Source organism: Penaeus vannamei, chromosome 15 (assembly GCF_042767895.1).
Source record: "Penaeus vannamei isolate JL-2024 chromosome 15, ASM4276789v1, whole genome shotgun sequence".
In the NCBI taxonomy this organism is placed as follows: Eukaryota; Metazoa; Arthropoda; class Malacostraca; order Decapoda; family Penaeidae; genus Penaeus; species Penaeus vannamei.
The window spans coordinates 41,686,262-41,707,241 of NC_091563.1; the positions used below are offsets into that span (position 1 = coordinate 41,686,262).

Sequence of the window (20,980 nt, forward strand, 5' to 3'; positions counted from 1 at the left end):
TTATCTTCCCCTTATCCCTATGCCTCCTGCCCTTTTCTTAATTTTCATTTAGATTTTATCAATCAATTTATGCTTTGTTTTTTTTTTCCTTATGTCAAAGATGAGTTCAAATCGCAAGTTCACTGGGTGTGTCCAGGACTACTTGGATTGGTTTAAGAACCCGGATCCACCTGAGGTAAGGACGAGCCAGTGCCTTTATTTCTGAAGATTTCTTTTATTACTGTTTTTATGTAACTGAGAATATGAAGTTTTTGATGATTTTATTGAATTATTTGTAGGGGAAGGAAGAGGTAGTATTCTCATATATATATTTTTTTCTCTTCTTTTCAATGAGCAGCCTATTGTCATCCCAGACTGTCAGAGTCATGACGATGGAGCTTTAGCCAAGGAGTATGAACGTTCTCGCCAGTTTCCTGTCCCTTCTTACTTAAAGCACAACCAGGGAGCAGATTATGCCAAGAAGTATCAGGACGAACTTCTACAAGAATATGAGGTTAGTGGAATTATCAATTTAATGTTCTCCACTGAATGCAGGTAGATTAATGCTTGATTTGGTTAAGCTACCTTGTTTTTAAGAGTTGTTCAGTGAGCACATCGTTTTTTTGGTAGAAGACTTCTCAAAGCATTGCTCAGAAACTACAGTACATCGCATACCACTTTGAATGAGTTTGATGCTGTTGATGCAGAATCATTAACCTGTTGTTACATTTTACATAAATGGTGTGTAAAATTTACTTGTAAATTACGCAATTTTATAAATCTTTGGTCTTCTGTGATATTGAAGTTGAAAGCTAGAAAAAAGTTACACCTGAATGATGTGAAATGATACCCTATCTATATTTGAGCTAAAGAAAATTAGCTTTTTTATCCATCTTCCCAACACCCACACAAGATAGATGGTTGATTGGCATGTGAATGCTAGGGTTGATGCCTGTGGGAAGGCAACAGGGTGACAGATGCTTCCTGAGTCCTCCTCTGCTGCTGCTGTGCCTCATCCAGGAGTTTGTTGATAAGTTGCAGCTGGAAGTCCAGTAGGGTCATTGTGCCGCCAAGCTTTATTATTGCTAATCATTGCCATGTCAAGGAGGTTGTAAAATGCTTTCTAATGCCATTTATTTGATTTCCATGGTGATTGGATACTAACTCAAATATCATGGTGATGGATTGTTGAAAGCATGTTGTCTTGCTTCTTGTTCATCCAAGACAAAACCAGCAATGTTGGAATGGTCAGTGTCTAGTAGCAAAAACCTTCATATCCTTTGGTCGTCAGGTCAACAGCAACCTTTGTTGGTGCTGATATGTCACTACAGTCCTGCCCCCTGTAGTCCTTGAATGAGCTAGTGTATCCTGGTCAGGCTTGTCCAGAACATCTAGGGGTAGCTGGGGGATGACAGACCTCCCTTTCTTCCCATTAACCAGATGTGGTCTTGAAGAGTGAGAGTCTAGTTATGGACGTCTCATGCCTGCACCTCCTGGCATGAACTAAAACTTTTGTCATCAACATATGCCTATATGATATCTGTCAGTATATTTATTGTATGAAAGTCCATCCCCCTGTGTGCTAACCTGCTGCATTATGTCAAGATTAACACTGATATGCCATGAACCCCTAATTAGAAACACATCTTGCTTACTGTGCTTTCATGTAATGTTTGTATTTTGGACACCTCTAGGGATGTTGGGAGGGAGGCACCCAGTGCAAACCTGTCACTTACATGTCGGTCAATCATCATTATTAACCCATTCACAATGGCTGATGTCCTATCACATCATGGCTTGAATATAACTTGTGCTAGGATGAATATCGATTATATCGTGTTCTGAGACAGAGAGGGTGCCATTTCTCACTTTCTGAATGTCTCCTGATAGTGTGTCTGACAGGTTATGTATCCCCTCCAACAGAGACGTGTTGAACATGAAGGAAAGCTCTGTAAGGAAAGACGATTTAGAATGACAGACATAGAGGAAGACACATTGACAGCAACTATGTTAACTGCTGAAGATGAGGATGCACAGAAAACTCAAGTGTATTTGCAATACGATTTCTCCAAAAGAAATGATCAGTCAGCCCTTCCAGTTTTCAATGCACAAAAAGAGGTAAGCAGCATTATATAGCTCTTCTTTTTATTTACTTTGTGCTTAAAAATTATCCAGATGAGTGTCTTATAAAACATACAAATTGCATGTGAAGTGAAATGATGATACATGGTCTTCAAATATTGTTTCAAATACAGGTATATGATTCATGTGCCATCATTTTTTTTTTTAATTTATTTATTTATTTTTTTTTAATCTGTTTAACAGGTTCTAGCAAAAATTGAAGAACATCAAGTTGTGATAATAGGTGGAGAAACAGGTAGTGGCAAGTCAACCCAAGTTCCTCAGTTTATCTTAGATGATGCTGTTGAAAAACATCGACACTGTAACATAATAGTCACACAGCCTAGAAAAATCGCTGCAACATCTCTGGCTCGTCGGGTTTGTCGAGAAAGAGGGTGGCAGCTGGGCAAGATTGTTGGCTACCAGGTACCTACATGTTTACTTAACACATTTACTAATTATGTCACACTTTCTTAAATGAAAACTAGAGAATTACAGACTTAGCTGAGTGCTATTATGTGTGATTTATATTGTATAGAAAATTACAGAATGTAACCCATTGTCAATTGGTTCATATACACTGTCCCCTGTATTTCTTTGTGAATTTTATTGTACACAGATGGCTTCTCAAGGCCTCATCTACCAAGAAGTCAATTAGTAGGCTAATATTGATCTCACATAATTTCCCCATTCCTTATTTTATTTTTTTTATTTTGTTTGTTTGTAATGATATACCATTTTTATACTGATATTATCATCATTGACATTATGATGGTTATTATGTTATTAAATACTATCAGCAATAAAGAATAAAATAGTTCTTTCCATAAATCAAAGAAAAGGGTAAACAGAAATGGAGTAAGTGACTCCTTGATGACTTAGCAGTTGTGAAGCACCTATAGATATAGACACAAAAAAGGCCACCTTCCAAATATTCACAGCTGGAGCTTTTCATGTTCATGAACGTCATGTCACAGACCTTTGCCCCGTGCTACATGTCCAACAAAAATGATTTTGTGATTATTATCATCATGTGGCCATATTATATTTCCAACATTATTTATAACCCATTCATTTATACCTCTGTAGGTCCAATTAACATTTTGATATTGACTGTAATTCCAGAGCTTGAGTACTTAAAAACTTTATTTGTCTTTTTGCTTTGTTACTTATCCATCTGTATGAAACGCAAAACATTTTAGAATTCAAATGTTATGCAATTTTTGTTTTTGTCATTCTGCTTTCTATGTCTCATTACAAGTATTTGTTATATGGCTCCTAGGTAGCAAAGTTCTTTAACAGTTTGTAATTCTCCATTTAATGTATAAGCTGATAGAAGCTGCTCATGATTGTAGATATTTTGAAGGAGTTCCTTTGCAGGTTGGTTTGGACAATTGCACAGATGCAGATACCAGGCTTTCCTATGTTACCACAGAAGTTTTGGTACAAAAGTTGATACATAGAGGAAATCTTGATGCGTTTACTCATATTGTATTAGATGAAGTGCATGAAAGGGATCAGCATACTGACTTTGCATTACTGATTGTGAAAAAGTTGCTATATACTGTCTCCAGAAATGTGAAGGTAAGTTCAAAAAAGAAAATGTTTCCTGAGTCTTTATATTTGAAAAATCTCTTGTATCTTCTCATGTACTTTTAGTGCTAATCACTAAAATAATTTTTTATTCATCAACAGGTGATTCTGATGTCAGCAACCATTGACACATCCAAATTTGCCAATTATTTTTCAACCCCTGTAATGGGAAACCTTGTCCCAGCACCAGTTGTGTCTGTGGGCGACAATACTTTGTTCAAAATTCAATTTTACTATTTAGAATCGCTTAGTGTCATTTGCAGAAACCGACCTGTAAGTTTACTCTTTTGTTCTGTTGACTGCTCTTAGATTGCAATATATTGTATGGTCGAATGAAATTCTAGTTTGAATTTCAATTACTTTTTAATCTTTGTAATTAACATTTTATTCGCCATGAAAAATTGCAAGAAAGTCATTTTTTATTACCAAAAAGTAGCTCGAGGTCCTTTAAGGCAACACAATAACTAGAGATTGTAATACATGCATTTTTTTTAAGAACGAGAAATATAGGTTGAGGGAAATGAAGATCATTGAATTATATTTTAGAAAAGAGCTGAACAAAATTATAATGTTTTATTAATAAAGATACACGTGTTAAACATATAACATCAATTAAAGATAGTTAAATGATTTTATGATAATCTAATCACCTATTTCAAGGAATTGTAAGTGATTTTTCATTCAGTCAGTGCTACCAGAATTACCATCAATACTACCAGAAGATCCAGGCATTTCTGAAAATATGTTCAAATTGGCTTGTGAAATAGTAAAGTGCTTTGACCATGTTGAAAGGCAAGAAGAGGGAATCCGGTCTGCTGCCTCCTTTGTAAAGAGAAGGTGAGGTTGGAGTGACAACTTCCCTTAATTGATGAAATGGAAATAGGATAGCTATCAGAATGTCTAATATTGATAAATGTAAGTACATTTTCCATAATCTGACTTATTTCCTGTCCAGGGGAGCTGTTTTGATCTTCTTACCTGGTTTAGCAGAGATCGAGAAGTTAATCAACTTGCTCAGCGATGACTCTACTGCTAACCAGTAAGCACCCTATAATGGATATAGAGGGAATAGAGCTGTTGGTGTGGAAATTTGCTGAGGCTGATGTTGGCTGGCAGATGGGAAAGCAATTTAAGAAGTGAATGGAAAATATAAATCCCAAAGCTAGGGGGACTAAACTGATTACATTTGATCATAATAAAGTTTTACCATATTATTGGGCAAGTGATACTTGATTCGGACTTTCCATTGAGTTTGTAACTGTCTGTTGAGATTGATTCTGTTTATTGATGCTGTACAGGTGGATGCTGTATCCTCTCCATTCTTCTATCACACAAGAGGAGCAACAGAGGGTTTTCTCGGTGCCTCCTATAGGATTCAGGAAAGTTATTGTTTCAACCAACATTGCGGAAAGTTCTATTACTGTACCAGATATAAAGTATGGTAATGAAAAGCCTATTATTTTTGTTTTTTTGTTAGAAAGAGTGTAATTTTTGTAAGTTGTTCTCTTGTGATAACAGATTTTTTCCAAGCAGGGGTCATCTGCTCACTCATATTTTGAATATTCTGTGGCCTTTTTTTTCAGTGATTGACTTCTGTTTAACCAAACAACTAACTTGTGACCAAGTGACGAATTACACATCTCTCAAAATGGCTTGGGCTTCACAAGCATCCTGTAAGCAGCGGGCTGGCAGAGCAGGGAGGGTGTCCACTGGAAGAGTCTATCGTCTTGTACCAGCAGAATATTTTTCAGTCAGTATATATATTTTTTATTACTGTTATGAATGAAAGAGTCCTTGGGCTTTATTAGTGATAATTTATTTCCAAAAGTTTACGGCTGTTTCACAGTGAGAGAGATATTCAAATAATGGGTCACATCTAAAAGAGAGAAAACGTAGACAAAGTTGATATAATTTAAGCTTAGGTCTTTTGATTATTACAGTCATTTTCCATTGTCCCCAAATCTTTTGTTTTCTTTATGTAGCTTTTTCAGCTGTCCATGAGTAAGTAAATTCTAAGTGATAGAAATGAAAAGACTAAGATAAAATTCTTATCAGTGTCTTGACATAGTGTGGATATTCTCTATATCAGGTTATATCCATTTAGTAGAGCAGCATATGGGTGAGTGAAGGGACATCCATTGATTGTCTCACATTATTCACATATCTGGTTGGTGAAAAAAATTTATATTGTTAATCATATAAAAAACAACACCAGTATTTATAAAATCATTGCTATTTGCTGCTATTTCATGCGACAAAGTAAGTAATCAGTAAGATTCTGCGATTAGGATGCCTTAAACATTTTGAAATTAGCTTTGAAACTGGCTTTACCTCCAAAACTGCATCTTGTACGTAGTGTATAGAATAGGCCTTTAATGTTTTTATGTTGATTATCATTTTTATTCTTAAATTGATTATAGTATTATGTGATTACTTCCAGACACTGCCTACATATGCTACACCAGAGCTATGCCGAACTCCTCTCTGTCAAACAGTCCTCAAGACCAAAATTCTGAACATGGGAGAGCCACATGCCCTATTGTCCCTTGCTCTAGACCCTCCAAATTTATCAGATATACATAGAACGATTCTTACTCTCAAACAGGCAAGATTAACAGATATCTTATTTTTTATATTGTGATAATATAATGGAAAGATGTAATTATGGGATGATGTTACATTTCAAATTACCTCTATGTTGATATTAGTGTGGTCCTGTAATACATCATATGAAGAATGAGTATTTTTTATAACTGATGCAACAGTCACCGGTGAATCTTGTAGAAAAAAGGAGCTTATTTTAGTGTATATTCTTAACTTTCTGTCACTAAGACCAGATGCATTTGAATATGCTCATCCTGATAACATAAAAACAGCATAAATTGTTCCTGTTCTTATTTCAATAGGAATGGGGAAAGTCATGCATTCAATTTTACAATATTGCAGATGGGTGCACTTGCTGTGAAGTCTAAAGGTGTCGTATCCGGTTTGGACGGAGACTTAACTTACTTGGGAAGGGTTGCTGCACACCTTCCTGTTGACCCACACCTTGCTAAATTCATTGTCATGGGATATTTGTTTGGTGTTCTAAGGGAGAGCATTATTATTGGTAAGATGATCCAGCTAAGGACAAATTAGCTCTTCTTAATCGTTCTAGGTCACTCACAGCAAAATAAGAGTATTAAGATGATGATGATAATGATGATAATATTGATAATGATAATAGTAATAATGATGATACTACTACTAATGATAATAATTATGATAATTATAATAATTATGATAATTATAATAATTATGATAATTATAATAATTATGATAATTATAATAATTATGATAATTATAATAATTATGATAATTATAATAATTATGATAATTATAATAATTATGATAATTATAATAATTATGATAATTATAATAATTATGATAATTATAATAATTATGATAATTATAATAATTATGATAATAACAACTCTAAAATTGCCCAAGTGGTAGCACTGAATTGAATAGGTTTTTAAAAGCTTATTCTTCAGGGGCAGTATGCAGTAACATTCTTAGAGTTGTGGACAGTTCTCTTCAGAATATCATATTGATGTAAGGAAATTTAACAGAAGAAATATAGGCAAAGAAAGCTGACCATACATATATTATGCTGTTGTTTAGAGGTAATGTATTTTTAGCCTTGTAGTGACATTATTTACATCGTCTCCTTTTCAGCTGCTGGGCTATCCTTGAAAAGCTTCCATGCTCGGCCCTTCCAAGACGAGCTGAACGCCTTTCTGTCCAAGGTTTCCTGGGCATATGGATCCTTCTCTGACTGCTTAGCCGTATTGAACACATACGATGTAAGAATTTGAGTTTTTGCCAAGACTATAGGACTTGCATTAGCAGACGACTCGTAGGGAAAATATCGACTGCAATATTCAATTCTGATTCTGAGACGAATGGAAAATAATTTTATTTTATATTTAAAACTGTTCACCCAATAGCTTTGGCAAAGCATGCAAATCAGAGGAGAGTTCCTGAGGCCTGGAGGGAGACAGGAACGAGAATGGGCTAAACACAGTTACGTACAGCTTGAGGCCCTAAAGGAAGTGGATAAGCTGGTGAAGGAATTAACTCAGCGTTTAGAGAGCCAAAAAATCACTGTACGGAATCGACAGAATCCTCCAAGGAGCCATCAGGCCTTCATTCTCAAGGTAGGGTATGTTTATAGGCATGATAAAGAAATTTCTCTTTTCTTTTCTCTTCTCTGTTCTTTTCTGTTCTTTTCTGTTCTTTTCTGTTCTCTTCTCTCTTCTCTCTTCTCTCTTCTCTTCTCTTCTCTTCTCTTCTCTTCTCTTCTCTTCTCTTCTCTTCTCTTCTCTTCTCTTCTCTTCTCTTCTCTTCTCTTCTCTTCTCTTCTCTTCTCTTCTCTTCTCTTCTCTTCTCCTCTCCTCTCCTCTCCTCTCCTCTCCTCTCCTCTCCTCTCCTCTCCTCTCTTCTCTTCTCTTCTCTTCTCTTCTCTTCTCTTCTCTTCTCTTCTCTTCTCTTCTCTTCTCTTCTCTTCTCTTCTCTTCTCTTCTCTTCTCTTCTCTTCTCTTCTCTTCTCTTCTCTTCTCTTCTCTTCTCTTCTCTTCTCTTCTCTTCTCTCTTCTCTCTTCTCTCTTCTCTCTTCTCTCTTCTCTCTTCTCTCTTCTCTCTTCTCTCTTCTCTCTTCTCTCTTCTCTCTTCTCTCTTCTCTCTTCTCTCTTCTCTCTTCTCTTCTCTTCTCTTCGTTCAAATGTGTTCAAGTGTGACAACAGTATATTTTCTTTTTTTTATATCAGAGGTAATTTTTTTTCTACTTTTTCTTTTTACAAAATTAAGGCAAGTTCAAGGTTTATAAGTATGCATTGCTGATAAATAAAGCTACCTTTACAGATGTGTATGGCAAGTGCCTTTTTCCCTTATTACTACAAGCGGAACATCTCTGAGAATTATGAGAAGGAAATGTGTCGTGAACTCAATGGGCACGACCCCTTCTCCACTGTGATTGTGAGTGGGCTTCCCGCAAGGTCAAATGTTCTTTATGACAGTCAGTTGAAAGAACTGTTCAAAGAATGCTCACAAAATCTTGAAATTCAGTATGAAGGTTGCAAGTAAGTATATGGTTGAAAGTAACTAATGAACTTTTGATATAGATTAGGAAAAATCAATTATTTTTTTTCCCCATAGGGTGATGTATACTTCAGCTGCATTAATTCCTTGCCAGACATATAGTATCTATCCCTCATTTTGGTGTCATTCTAAAGGGGTTAATGCTATTATATTATTCATTCTTTAGAGCCTATATTCAGTTTCCTCGAATGAGTCTTTCATCAACCAAAAAGGAGCACTTCCAAGACGTCCCAGGGGAGTGTCCCACCTCCATGCACCTAGCCCTGAAAATGCGCCAAGTACCGCGAATTCAAAAGAACCTTGTGCTGAATCTGTATAGGTAAGAAGCTGATATATTATTTCATGAGATACTGACGAGGAACCAGTTGTAGAAACATCCACATCTGTAGTCTCTCTGGATAATCATTTGAGTGGAGTTAGTCAATGTGAATGATATTACATTTCATGTTTTTAGCCAAGGAGAGACTCAAAAGAAAATGTCAGAAGTGTTTGGAAGCACCACAAGCATGTCAGGGATAAGTTTGTTCAAGGGATCCACACAGAGTCTTCTTGGGAATGCAAGACTTAGAATGGCTGACTCTCATATGCATATGTTGAGGCCCCCCACCATGCCTAAGCCTTCAGATCGAACTTGGAGAGTCCATGTCACACATGTATGTCAATGTTTTTATGTTTTTTCTCTATATGTCAACATACATTAATATGTAATGTATTTATATCTATGTCAGTATGAGTATGTATGTGTCTCACACACACACAGTATGGACGGAAATAGATTTATAGATTTTCTCATCTAATAACACCACTCATTATTATCACCATAATAATCATCGTTATTACTAGATGTTAATATATTTTTTTGTGTATTATTATTTTTGTTTCTTTTATTATTTGTTTGATTTTCTAGTTTTTCAAAATTGTATTACAGGTAGTCACTGCTGGCCATTTTTGGATAGTGTCTGAGGAGACGAGTGCACTAAAGAATCTCAACCACATTCATTCAGCCATTCAGAGAGCTGTAGAGCAAAACCAAGCAGTCTTTATCCCTGAAAGTGAAGTCAAACCGGGGATCGTGTGCCTCGCGAAGTTCACCGACTCTGATGGAATGTCCTGCTATTACAGAGCACGTGTGGATGAAGTGTATACCGGGGAAGACAATGGAGTTAGAGCTCAGGTATTTTGCCTTTGTGCGTCAGGTTCCTTTCCTTTTCCTTTGCTAATGTACCTGTACGTAGGACTAAATTTCAGGTAAGCTGTTTCAGTGATGACAAAAATTCATATACTGTCCTAGTTTAAGAGACTGGCCAGGACTTTAATTTTCCTATTACACCAGCTGCATCTACGCTGAACAAAGTTATTACTATCAAGCCATTTAGGATATGTACCACAGTGGGTGCGATCTAGGGAACAGTCCAGTATCACAAGTTCCAGAGGTTTAGAGTTAGACTTTTCATTTTCACACCTGCAAATCTTTGATGCTGAACAAAAAAAAAAAAAAAGAAGAAAAGAAAAGGGAGATTTTGCGAAGATTGTTCATGTGATGATTTATTAATTGTCGAAAAAAAGTATAAGTATACATTGCTGTAAAATGTTCAGAGAGTAAGGTGCAGCATTTTCATAATTCTGTTCTGATTTTTTTTAACAGGATTATATGTGCAGAGTGTCCTCTCATTTTACACTTTTTTCAATTTATATTTTTGTTTTTGATGTATTATTAAAAAGAGATGATATTTAAAAAATAATAATAATTACACTTCTTTTTTACATGGAATGTGTAAGGAATTATAAAAATATGGCAGATAAATTCTTATCCATGGCCGGTAGAATTAAACTTCATTGTTCACTGAAAGTTTCAATCGTGCATTAGTTTATCCATCCTATTTTGTAGCAATTTTTCCATCCAAAATATGTTTATTTAACCAGTTATTGTATACAATAGTAATCAATACAGGCTTAAATCTGTTCTGTATTTTGCATTACTTTTGAAGAGGTATTGGTAAGCAAAATATTTTTTGGTCATAGAATTCTTATTTTATAATTTTCAATTATTCAATCATTGCTATATGATCAAAATTGAGTTAAATTGATGAAGGCAGATATATGGTATACATTATCTATTTATATGTTAGCAAAGACAGTGGATTCACGAGTTGTGTGAACTTGCATCTCAAGCATATATTTACACTTTTTCCTTCTCATTTTAGTCAAATCCAATGATAAATTAAAATATAATGAGTGATAGATATAGAGTCCATATTGAACAACTGGTTTTAGAATTTTATTGTACGAGTTCAAATGTAGTAAGACGTTTGAATTCCAGGTATTTTTTGTTGACTTTGGGAACACTGATGTTGTAAAGGCTGTGGAACTCAGAAGAGTGCCAGGGAGGTAAGAGAGTGGCACTTATTCATTGTAATTTATCGTGGTTTTGTGAAATTAAGTGTAATTCTGAAATATTAGATTTATTTTCAACTCAGATGCTAAAAATATTCAAATATGCATAAGGTAATATGCACTTTTAAATTGTTCATATTAGGTATTAGAAATAAGTATATCTGAAATATTGAAGTACACAGGTAAGCTAATAGTAGAGTTATGATCAGTTGTATTATACTTTGCCACTGATCATTACTCAGAATGATAGTGGGTAAAGTTATATCTAGAAAGTCTTGATAATATTACACAATTATGTTCAAAACTTTTTCATACTACTGTCCATCTGATTCTTGTTTTACAGCTTGATGTTGGCGGAGATGCTAGCAGTTGAATGTAAATTGGCTCAGGTTAAACCAGCATCTGATAACAAATGGCTAGATGAAGCTACGGAATGGTTTAGAAGCCACACATTGAATAAGGACTTCATTGCCCAGGTTAGAAAAAATCTATTTTCTAGAATTTTTGATTGGTCAGTTTCCTCAGACTTAAAGAAGGTATTCCTACTTTCCATTAACCCATTGCTGCCAAGAATATGCAATGCCTGCTGTGGTTTTGTTTTGTGAAATGTGTTTACAAGTATTCAGTGCCAGTGGGTTGGGTGTGGACTGACAAATGGACAAACAATACTATACAATGCTTTACAGATCTACAGTGTTGTGCATAAAATCATGAGAGTAAAGTTAATGGAAGTGGAGAGTGGAGATTTCCTGTCCGTCAACCGAAGACTTATTGATCTTCAATATGCTGTTAAAGCTGAGGAATATTATCTTTCAAAGGTCTGTGTTTGCATGCTTCCTCTCCCACATAAAGGGAAGCTTATTTTTTTTTGCTTGGTTCCTTGAGTAAGGTAGTGTAAGAAAGGATAGCTGCTACTGGGCACGTATTTTAAAATGAAAATAAGTTAAATACTTATAATAAAGACAAAATGTGGGGGTAATGTTCAAATGGAAATATTCTGAGTACTACATTCAGGGAATTAATTCAGTTTTCTAATTTGTAGTCTTAATTAAATAGAATGACATTTTATGTTACCTTTCAGTATCATTATCTATGTATTGTAATAATAATTTTCTTTTATCTGATTTCAGCAAAATCATGAGTTGAGAGCCCTCTGCAACATGGAAGCTGAAAGCACAGCCCTAGATAACATAGGACATCTTTCCCAGGCCCTTTCTGTGTCATCTCTGGATCTGAAATTTGGTCCAGCATCCTATGCAGGGAAGGTTAGCTAGAACTGTGAAGAAACAAGGCATTAAGATTTGTATTATTGTATGACAGCCAGAGAAAGGAAGAGTGAGGGAGTGAGAGATTGAGTAGGGGGAGAAATATAAATGAGAAAACTAGTGTTATGGTGTTTCATGATTTTATTCTCTGCATTTGTAAATGAAAGTCATCCTTACGTAAAATAATTCTGTCACCTTTATTGTTTTGTTGGATCGTGGTACCTCTCTGGCTGTACTTGACCCAAAATCAGTTCTTTAGGCTGTTTGAAATTATTTTGTAAATGGAAATGGTCATATTACAAATACTGACTGTACTATGTTATTATCACAGGCAAAGTTGCAAGGTCCAGAATCTCCACTGCTACTACGCTTTGTGGCATTGTCTCGCACTGGATGCACAAAGGGAGTGAAAATTGAACCTTCATCAGTCAACTCGACTGCATTAGACCTTGAACCACAAAACCCCCATGATAGGTAAGGCTTTTATAATGTCTCAGTTCCTCTGTTATGAAAAAATGACTTTTTCTTCCCCATGTTAGAGAAGCACACTTCTTTTTCTAACATCAGTTACTAAGTTGTCAAGACTTGATTTTTTTTTTTTCCCCCTGGTTAGATATCTAGTTCATTGACTCTGTTTTTGTTCTTCGTGAACAGGTTTTCCGCTGTATAGATGATTATTTTATAAGTGATGAAACTAAAATTTCATACAGGATGATAATTGCTGCCTTTGTGACTTTGAACCCTTCTGAGACTGTAACAACATTGCATCACACGACAATAATGCCTTCTGTACCTGGAATCCTATCACTCTGCCTTCTGTTGTTTTGCCCAGTGGCAGAGCTCAGGTTAGTCACAAACTGTAAAAGCTCATCTTTTTTGTTTTTACTCTCTTTGTATTGGTAAATTGTCTGCTATTTATGTTAATGATCTTGCTCGTAAATGAAGTGTAAACAGATAGGTACAAGATACAAAAAGCAATGGATTTATTTCTTACTCATAAGATAATAGTTCCAATAATGGTCTTTTTGTGTAAATGTCTCTAAAAAGGCATAGCTGCACTGATCTTGTTCAGGCATCTGTTCTGGGAAATGTTTTTATTTATCTTTGAACACAGAGTGAACAAAGAAGGGACGCAGTACACAGGCGCCCTAATAGGACTTGGTCATGATCACGATGGAAATGCAGTATACCCTGCTGACGATATTGAAGCCTCGTTTGATATTCACTTGACACAAGAGGATTTGGTGTTGGTAAGTAAGCAGATCATCCATTTTATTTTTTATTTTTTTTATTTATTATTATTTTTTTATTTACCAGAAATTGTTTTGACCAAATTACTATAGCTGATCATTTTCCTTGCAGATAAATAGAGTACGATTCCTTATGAATGTAGTACTAGAGGAAGGAGAAGATGTTGCAGATAAAGTTCTTATCAAAACCCAGAACAGAATGAGAGAATTGCTTCTTCAGTAAGTAAATTTATAATACATATTTCATTCAAGCCCCTTATAATTGTTCCTCTTCTAAATTAACTGCACACAGGATGCAACACATAAATTTCATAGTGTTGATGGCTTCTATATTAATGTGGTAAAGAAAATTGGTAATTTCAATATTTTCCTCTAGGTTGGTAGATGTCAACAGAGACTATCGGGAACCAGAGAGCTACCACTATCCATACCAGTGGCAGATGGTAAGTCGCAGAAAGTCATTGTCACATCTGTTACATTATTATTCTTTCTATATCTGCTTTTCTGCCAATTTTTCTATCTCTGCCCCATCTCCATTTCATGGTCTTAAATTCCATATACTTCTGACAGGTACCTAAGGAGGAGATCCTGCACCCTCAAATAGACTTAGCTCTGGACGAGAGCATGGGTGCCGTCTTTCCCCTTCACTGCGGCATTTTCTTACAGCCAGGCGGAAATCACAACGAGACCTTGTAAATCTCCCCTTGGAGGAGGTGGGAGAATGGTTTTTATATGAAGGGTTGAGATTTTTCACTAATTTTTACTGTAATAAGTTCTAAAAAGGCATTTACATGATTTGTTAATATGATGTTAATTGGCCCTTTCTGTTTTAGTCCCAAGAATCTATTAAATAATTTACTCTTGCAATGACTGAAATTTTATGAAAAGCAAGACAGTGATATAGTGACAGTATGCATTTACGTTGATAAAGAAAGTGACTGGAGTGAAAAAATCTTGATCAGACTAAGAAGAAATTGAACAACTGTAATCGTACATCTTGAAATAAAATGCCAACTCATCTAAACTAGAATGATTGGAATGAGGAAAGTAATATAATGTTTTCAAGATGATATGTTAGACAAAAGGTAACCCAATGATTGAAATACTTTAATTATGTGAATAATTGAATACCTTGTCTCATTTAACCCTAAAGGTTTAAATGCCCAGTTATTAAGTGTATAATTTCAGAAGATATATAATTTTCTTTGGTACATGCAAAATGCCAATATCAGAAGTATAAGTAAAAAGTTGAATACAATATTTTTGCAAGTTGTATACATTTTAGATTGTAAAACCTAGGTGATAACCAGGATTGAATTTACCTTCCCAATTGAAATTTTCAATCAAAACAGAATTTTGTTCAGTTTTTATTGTTTGACTTCTCTGCTACACATCACTTTATTTGTTTGCACTTTTGGCATTAATCAAATACAAAATAGAAAGGTTTGAAAATCAAAGGTTCTCAAAAAACTGTTCATGTTTTATTTTCTAATAGGGCATATCTATGTTCAATTGAACAAAGTTTTCTAATTTTTTTATTTTGGTTTTTAAATAATTATTAATGTTATTGAAAGCTAGTGCTCCAAAGCCTCTGCTTCAGGGAAGATTTTGTGCTCTGTTCTCCTGTTCAGAAATAAATTTTTCCATAAATACAATTGTATAATTCCATTTCCAAATTCCCTTTCAAGAATGTATGTCATACATATTGAAAATTACAGCCAAGTTATGATATTCATTTATTATTAAATCACACCAAAACATATGGTCTACCTACAAACTTAGTCCATCATTTATATAAATATATCAACAAACATATAAATAGAAAGTAAGATGGCAAATTCCTATGAAGAAAACAATTCCTTAGAGTTGACCCTTACTTTTGGCTTCCGTGGCATCTTCACAGGTCTTAGGTAAGGGTTATCCAACTCTGTCTCCGGGGATTCATTACTTCTGTCTTTTTCCTGTAATTATAAAAGGTTGAGTGACTAAAAAATCAAGCTATATATAAGAACCTTGTTAACCCAAGTTCTAGTCAGGTGATAGCAATTACCCTGATTGAGATACCCAACTCTATGTGAAGAACTTTACAGTGCATTGTTAATCATGTTTGTTCTCATGATTTTTAAACTTTTGTGTAACTTTCTCCATATTTTGTGATATGTGAAATTTACAATGGAGAGTAATTTCTTATCTTACTGAAAATATTGATTCCTCTGGCGGTCAGGCAAAGACAAGAGCATATTAAATCCATTTTAGGGGGATTGTCTCACTTGTAATGCATTGGATACCTCATAATTTTTTTTTCCTCCGCTAACCATATGGCTTGCCAAGGCACAAACAAGCAGCATTCAAGGTAATGCTGCTTTTGCGAACTTTATGATGGTAAAAGGTTTAGAATTTGTTAAAGCATGTAAATGAGATCTGACTTACAATATAATGCAGTGGATTTTATCAGTGAAATACCATGTAATGTTATCACAATCTTGCAATTCCATAAAACTACATACTGGTTCCAGTGATGTAATGACAAAAAGCTCACTCTCTCCCAATCACTCTCACTCACTCTATGCTTTTTTTTTTTTTTTTTTTTTTTTACGGAAAATTAATATATACATTCATTCCACTTCTACAATTATAGACGCACCAGTGGAGAGATATAGAGCCCAGGAATATTTTTCCTCTACTAGGGCTGTACCCTCCTCATCCAAGGGTTTATTGTCAACTGCATTAGACTGTTATACTGTGATTATACTAATATTATACTATTCTCTCATATTATCATTATATTATTATTATTATTATTATTATAATACTATTATTATTATTATAATACTATTATTATTATTATAATACTATTATTATTATTATAATACTATTATTATTATTATAATACTATTATTGTTATTATCATAATACTATTATTATTATCATAATACTATTATTATTGTTATACTATTATTATTATTATTATAATACTATTATTATTACTATAATCACAAAACAACAATAATGATGAAAATTATAATAATAATGATAATAATTATAATATTGATAATAATACTTCAAGAGTAATATCTTGTTGGATTCGTGGTCACCTTTGTAAAAAAAAAAAGAAAAAAAAAATGAACACTACAATGAATTGAATAGGTTTTTATACCAATGACCATATTCATATCTTGACCAGTGCTCACCACAGCACACAAGATTTTTAGCTAGGGTAGATGCACCATTATTAACTCAACATGTTTGTTTATATTGTGGGAGTGCTTCAGTAATCATTAATTAGCATGAGACAATGTGCATTCTGATCCACTGGTCAGGGATGGCTTGATTTCATGGCAAAGAAAATATTGGGCATAAAGACAGACAGCAGACTAGCCGGACTTTTTCATACAAGCAGTCAATGCTTGATAAATCAAAACCAGCTGTTTAGGAATACGACAAATTTGAGGAAAATCCTGGTCTCACCTGATTACTTTCTCCATCATCCTGACTTGTCTTTCGCTTCTTTGTCCATGTTCTGTCTTCCTCCTCTTCGAATACTTGGTCTCGTGGCATCAGGGCGTCCAGGTAACACTTTGGGTTTGGATCAACACCAACAACTGAAATAAATGAAAATAAGAAATACGGAACTCACTTGCTATTTCACCTACGCACTCACTCACTCCCCTCATCAATGCACTCACAAAATATAAACACAGTACTTAAACCAATTTTCAATCCTTCGACAAGCAATTTGTTTATCACACCTCCATACTGTATGATTAAGGCAGAATAAATCATAACCTATTTCTAACTCTGTTTAGAGAATATGCCCCATCCTTACGCATAAATTCCTTGTCCTCGGGGAAGAACAAACTCTGCGTTTCTCTGGTCTTGGCTGCAAACTTGGTCAATGCCCTCTCTATGTCCCTTTTCTGTGTTGCAGCTTTTTCTCTGATTGCCTCATACTCAGTAACTGGCTGCTTGTAAGTATGTGAAAAGCTAAAAAAGAAAGAAAGAAAAAGTTCTAATTAGCCGAGGAAGTCACTAAGGGAGGTATGACTTGCTTCCCTCACAATATTCATAATACTCTCTTCCCTATAAAGGCTCAACTGAGAAAAAATATGTATATTTCCTTGGATATTATTTAAAGTCTAAACAACAAGATTTTAATTAACTTCATCAATATCTACTACCAAAATCTATCCCAAATATATTTTCAATATTTCACGGACAATAAATTTAGTTAAGGGTGAGTCAACAGTCACATAAAAAAGACCATAAAAAATAAGTATTTGGGATATATTGCTTATTCAACAGTAACAGAAACTTACCAATATGTATGTGTATCCGGGAATGGTGGCAAGTGATCAGGAATATGGGATGGGTGAGACTTCTTGTCTCCAACTTGTAATACATTATGTTGTTTGAGGTCCACCTGATGAGCTGGAGGCGTGATAACAACTCTGTTTGGCCTCATCTTGTAGGCCTGGAAAAACAAGAATAAGTGTACTTGTATTTAATTGTTAAATACCTTCTTGACTTGTACTTCATTAAACATTCTACGGTAGTATGCGATGCTGAACATTCTATTCTTACTGTTAAACTAGAATATTTGAATGAAAATGTACTTTAAAAAATGAACTTTTCAAACTGGAGCAAAAAAAAGCAATATTAAAAGGTCCCTACTCTAATAGAAATGATAATGAAATAATCATAATATCAACACTGATCTCGTACACTTCATACTCACTTGTAAACCCTCCATAGTTATGCCCAAGTCAACCAGTGCCATAATAATATCAGCTATTATGGGTTCTGTCCTATATGCCAATTCAGAGTATCCTTTGCTCTCTCTTCCAATCTGACTTATCACTGCAAAGAAAATACATAATAATGTAGTACCTATTCCATTGACTTTCGTGTAGCATCTCATCAATGAGTTAAGTCCTGCAAATAACATTAAAGATAATAAAAAAAAGTATTATAAGAATAGTCACAATAAATGCATAGTACTCAATTCGCATACACCAATACAGTATATCTAGCCTCTACACAACCAATGGCTGACACCTGCAACATCCTGTAAATACCTCTGTGTATGCCTCATACAAACACATTCACTCTCACAAACAAATCAAACATAAAATTGGAAACACTAAGATTCCTGAGGCAAAACCTACACAACTGTACATCAAACACATTGCTTACAACACACTTGTATAAAACTAACCTTTCCTACCTTCTATTTATTCCCTTGACATGGGGGAAAAGCTGTGTGAGGGTGTTGTGCTCTTAAAGCCCTATCAAATTAGCACTTTTACCAACAATTTTTAAATTTAAGTTTGAACTTTTCCTGTGGAAATGGACTGACCCTATCACACTACCAAGGCAGAAAACGTTACCCCTGTAAACAAACATGGTGCCATCAGACTGAATCCCCAAGAATAATTTGAGCATGCCCAAGCAAATCATATTATTTTAAAGAAATATGATTATGTATACTGTATATACGAATGTTCTAAAATATGAGTTTATGTTTACATTCACTCATCATATCTAATTTATCAACTAAAAACCATTCTAGCTGTATAGATCCTCTGTAGCCCAAGATCAAGACGGAAACTAGTCAGATGGAAACGGTCGTAACCATCATTATCTGGTTGGTGTTCTGTTTGCACACGATTCCTGAGGAAAGCCTCAAATTCTGATGGCAACGCAAAAACTGACGGAAAAGGTGCTAGTGTGATAGGGCCTTTGGTCTCTGAGTGGTGATATGAAGCAGATATTCCGGTCATTTTGTGATAAATATGAGACCGCTGCTGCTGTAGTTAGTTGCCTTATTTCATATGCTCTATACAACAGTGGTGTCCATTTCCTTCAATCTCTATGTCGCTCATGGTAACATTAACCCAAAACTGCAAGATCTGATCAAGTTAGGCTACAAACAAATTTAGGTCTTCAGATTTGAGCCAGACTGTAGAGTATTTTTCTTGCGCACAAATATTACATTTTTTAGTGCACGGAAAACATCATTTTGTCTACATTTGCGTGAACGGATTTGCAGACTGATGATGAAACAAGTGCGCGGAAAAGTCAAAGGAATTTTATGTGCGGAAGACGATTTAAAAAAGGACTAAGCGTGCGCGGAAAGTTACCTGAGACCTACATTTGCGCGGACAGAATTTGACCAAAAAAATTCCCCGCGCTGACCAAACTCTACACTCTAGGATCTGGGGGATCTCTGTACATACTCGGTCATACTCGTTGTCCACACACTGCATCCCCGAACCCTACATCCTAGGCCTCAAGACATCAATGTACTCCCAAAAACTTAATATCTCCATAAAAAAAAACATCTTACAGCTTTGCATCATCTCCACAAGTGTCCCCAGAGCCGCCTTCTCGACGTTCAGGAAACCCGACTCCTGGATAATTCCCGAAACCGCCGTCGCCAGAATCTTCCTCCGGGTATTCACACTCGCGATGACCTCTGCGGTGCTCGTAGGAAGGGCTGCCATCCTGCTGGGTCGGGATGGAGCTAAAATGAAGGCGTTTTAAGGAGTTTTCTTGGCCTTCTGCAGGCACGACGGAGGGACTTACTCGTCGCCCTCGGGTTTGTTTACATGCGAGCGGCTCCGTTTTCTGTTGAGGAGGAAGGGGGGACTCGGGCATCTGGGTGAATTTAGGACGTGTGTGTGTGTGTGTGTGTGTGTGTGTGTGTGTGTGTGTGTGTGTGTGTGTGTGTGTGTGTGTGTGTGTGTGTGTGTGTGTGTGTGTGTGTGTGTGTGTGTGTGTGTGTGTGTGTGTGTGTGTGTGTGTGTGTGTGTGTATTTGCGTGCGTATTTGTATGCATGTATATCTATCTATCTATCTATCTATCTATCTATCTATATATTGGTAAACCTATAAATATATAATCTATTTGATAAATAAATCAATATATATGTATGTGTAAATATGTATATGTGTGTGTACACATATTCCCCATGCAAATACTAGGTGATTACATTGTATTGGTCATAGAGATATCGCCTAGTCATTTCATGTATCACTTTAATAATAATTTAAAAATAACAAAAAACATATAACACGTTTTAATTTGCTTAAAATCAATTTCATCAACTTTGTTGACCTGCGTCTCACACTGACGGAGAGAGCAGGCTATGAGAAGGGTTGTTAGTGCAATTTCTCAATAACCTTTTTATGAGTAAACTGAGTAAGGTTTTACTTCATTCCTTTTCTGTCTCATTGATG

General features: G+C 35.2%; 2 protein-coding genes across 2 annotated transcripts in view; one reads left to right on the forward strand and one right to left on the reverse strand.

Annotated features, from left to right (window-relative positions):
* spn-E (spindle E) overlaps positions 1–15,218 on the forward strand; it is a 15,887-nt gene extending 669 nt beyond the window's left edge. The window contains exons 2-29 of the mRNA XM_070130825.1: positions 101–175; positions 338–493; positions 1,903–2,097; positions 2,305–2,526; positions 3,481–3,684; positions 3,796–3,966; positions 4,379–4,530; positions 4,649–4,732; positions 4,992–5,134; positions 5,277–5,443; positions 6,134–6,298; positions 6,640–6,802; positions 7,411–7,538; positions 7,683–7,892; positions 8,596–8,813; positions 8,999–9,151; positions 9,287–9,485; positions 9,761–10,006; positions 11,153–11,220; positions 11,570–11,702; positions 11,913–12,044; positions 12,357–12,491; positions 12,823–12,965; positions 13,202–13,336; positions 13,606–13,741; positions 13,854–13,960; positions 14,118–14,184; positions 14,312–15,218. Of these exons, the coding sequence (XP_069986926.1) occupies positions 101–175; positions 338–493; positions 1,903–2,097; positions 2,305–2,526; positions 3,481–3,684; positions 3,796–3,966; positions 4,379–4,530; positions 4,649–4,732; positions 4,992–5,134; positions 5,277–5,443; positions 6,134–6,298; positions 6,640–6,802; positions 7,411–7,538; positions 7,683–7,892; positions 8,596–8,813; positions 8,999–9,151; positions 9,287–9,485; positions 9,761–10,006; positions 11,153–11,220; positions 11,570–11,702; positions 11,913–12,044; positions 12,357–12,491; positions 12,823–12,965; positions 13,202–13,336; positions 13,606–13,741; positions 13,854–13,960; positions 14,118–14,184; positions 14,312–14,437 (4,233 nt within the window). The 3' untranslated portion in view covers positions 14,438–15,218. The remainder of the gene's footprint in view (positions 1–100; positions 176–337; positions 494–1,902; positions 2,098–2,304; positions 2,527–3,480; positions 3,685–3,795; positions 3,967–4,378; positions 4,531–4,648; positions 4,733–4,991; positions 5,135–5,276; positions 5,444–6,133; positions 6,299–6,639; positions 6,803–7,410; positions 7,539–7,682; positions 7,893–8,595; positions 8,814–8,998; positions 9,152–9,286; positions 9,486–9,760; positions 10,007–11,152; positions 11,221–11,569; positions 11,703–11,912; positions 12,045–12,356; positions 12,492–12,822; positions 12,966–13,201; positions 13,337–13,605; positions 13,742–13,853; positions 13,961–14,117; positions 14,185–14,311) is intronic.
* Taf8 (TBP-associated factor 8) lies at positions 15,209–20,350 on the reverse strand. Its single transcript, XM_070130827.1, has 7 exons — positions 20,088–20,350; positions 18,477–18,598; positions 18,058–18,212; positions 17,568–17,725; positions 17,210–17,343; positions 15,619–15,702; positions 15,209–15,364 (listed from the first exon to the last, which is right to left on the reverse strand). The coding sequence occupies exons 1-7, from the start codon at positions 20,242–20,244 to the stop codon at positions 15,338–15,340; spliced, it is 837 nt and encodes a 278-aa protein (XP_069986928.1). The 5' UTR covers positions 20,245–20,350; the 3' UTR covers positions 15,209–15,337.
* Between the last annotated feature and the right edge of the window lie 630 nt (positions 20,351–20,980).

Coding starts and splice junctions, on each gene's coding strand:
- Taf8 (XM_070130827.1), bottom strand. CDS start 20,244: ATGGCAGCCCTTCCTACGAGCACCGCAGAGGTCATCGCGAGTGTGAAT. Junction 18,213..18,476: donor TAACTATGGAGGGTTTACAA/GTGAGTATGAAG, acceptor TTGTTTTTCCAG/GCCTACAAGATGAGGCCAAA. Junction 15,365..15,618: donor AGATGCCACGGAAGCCAAAA/GTAAGGGTCAAC, acceptor ATTTCTGAACAG/GAGAACAGAGCACAAAATCT.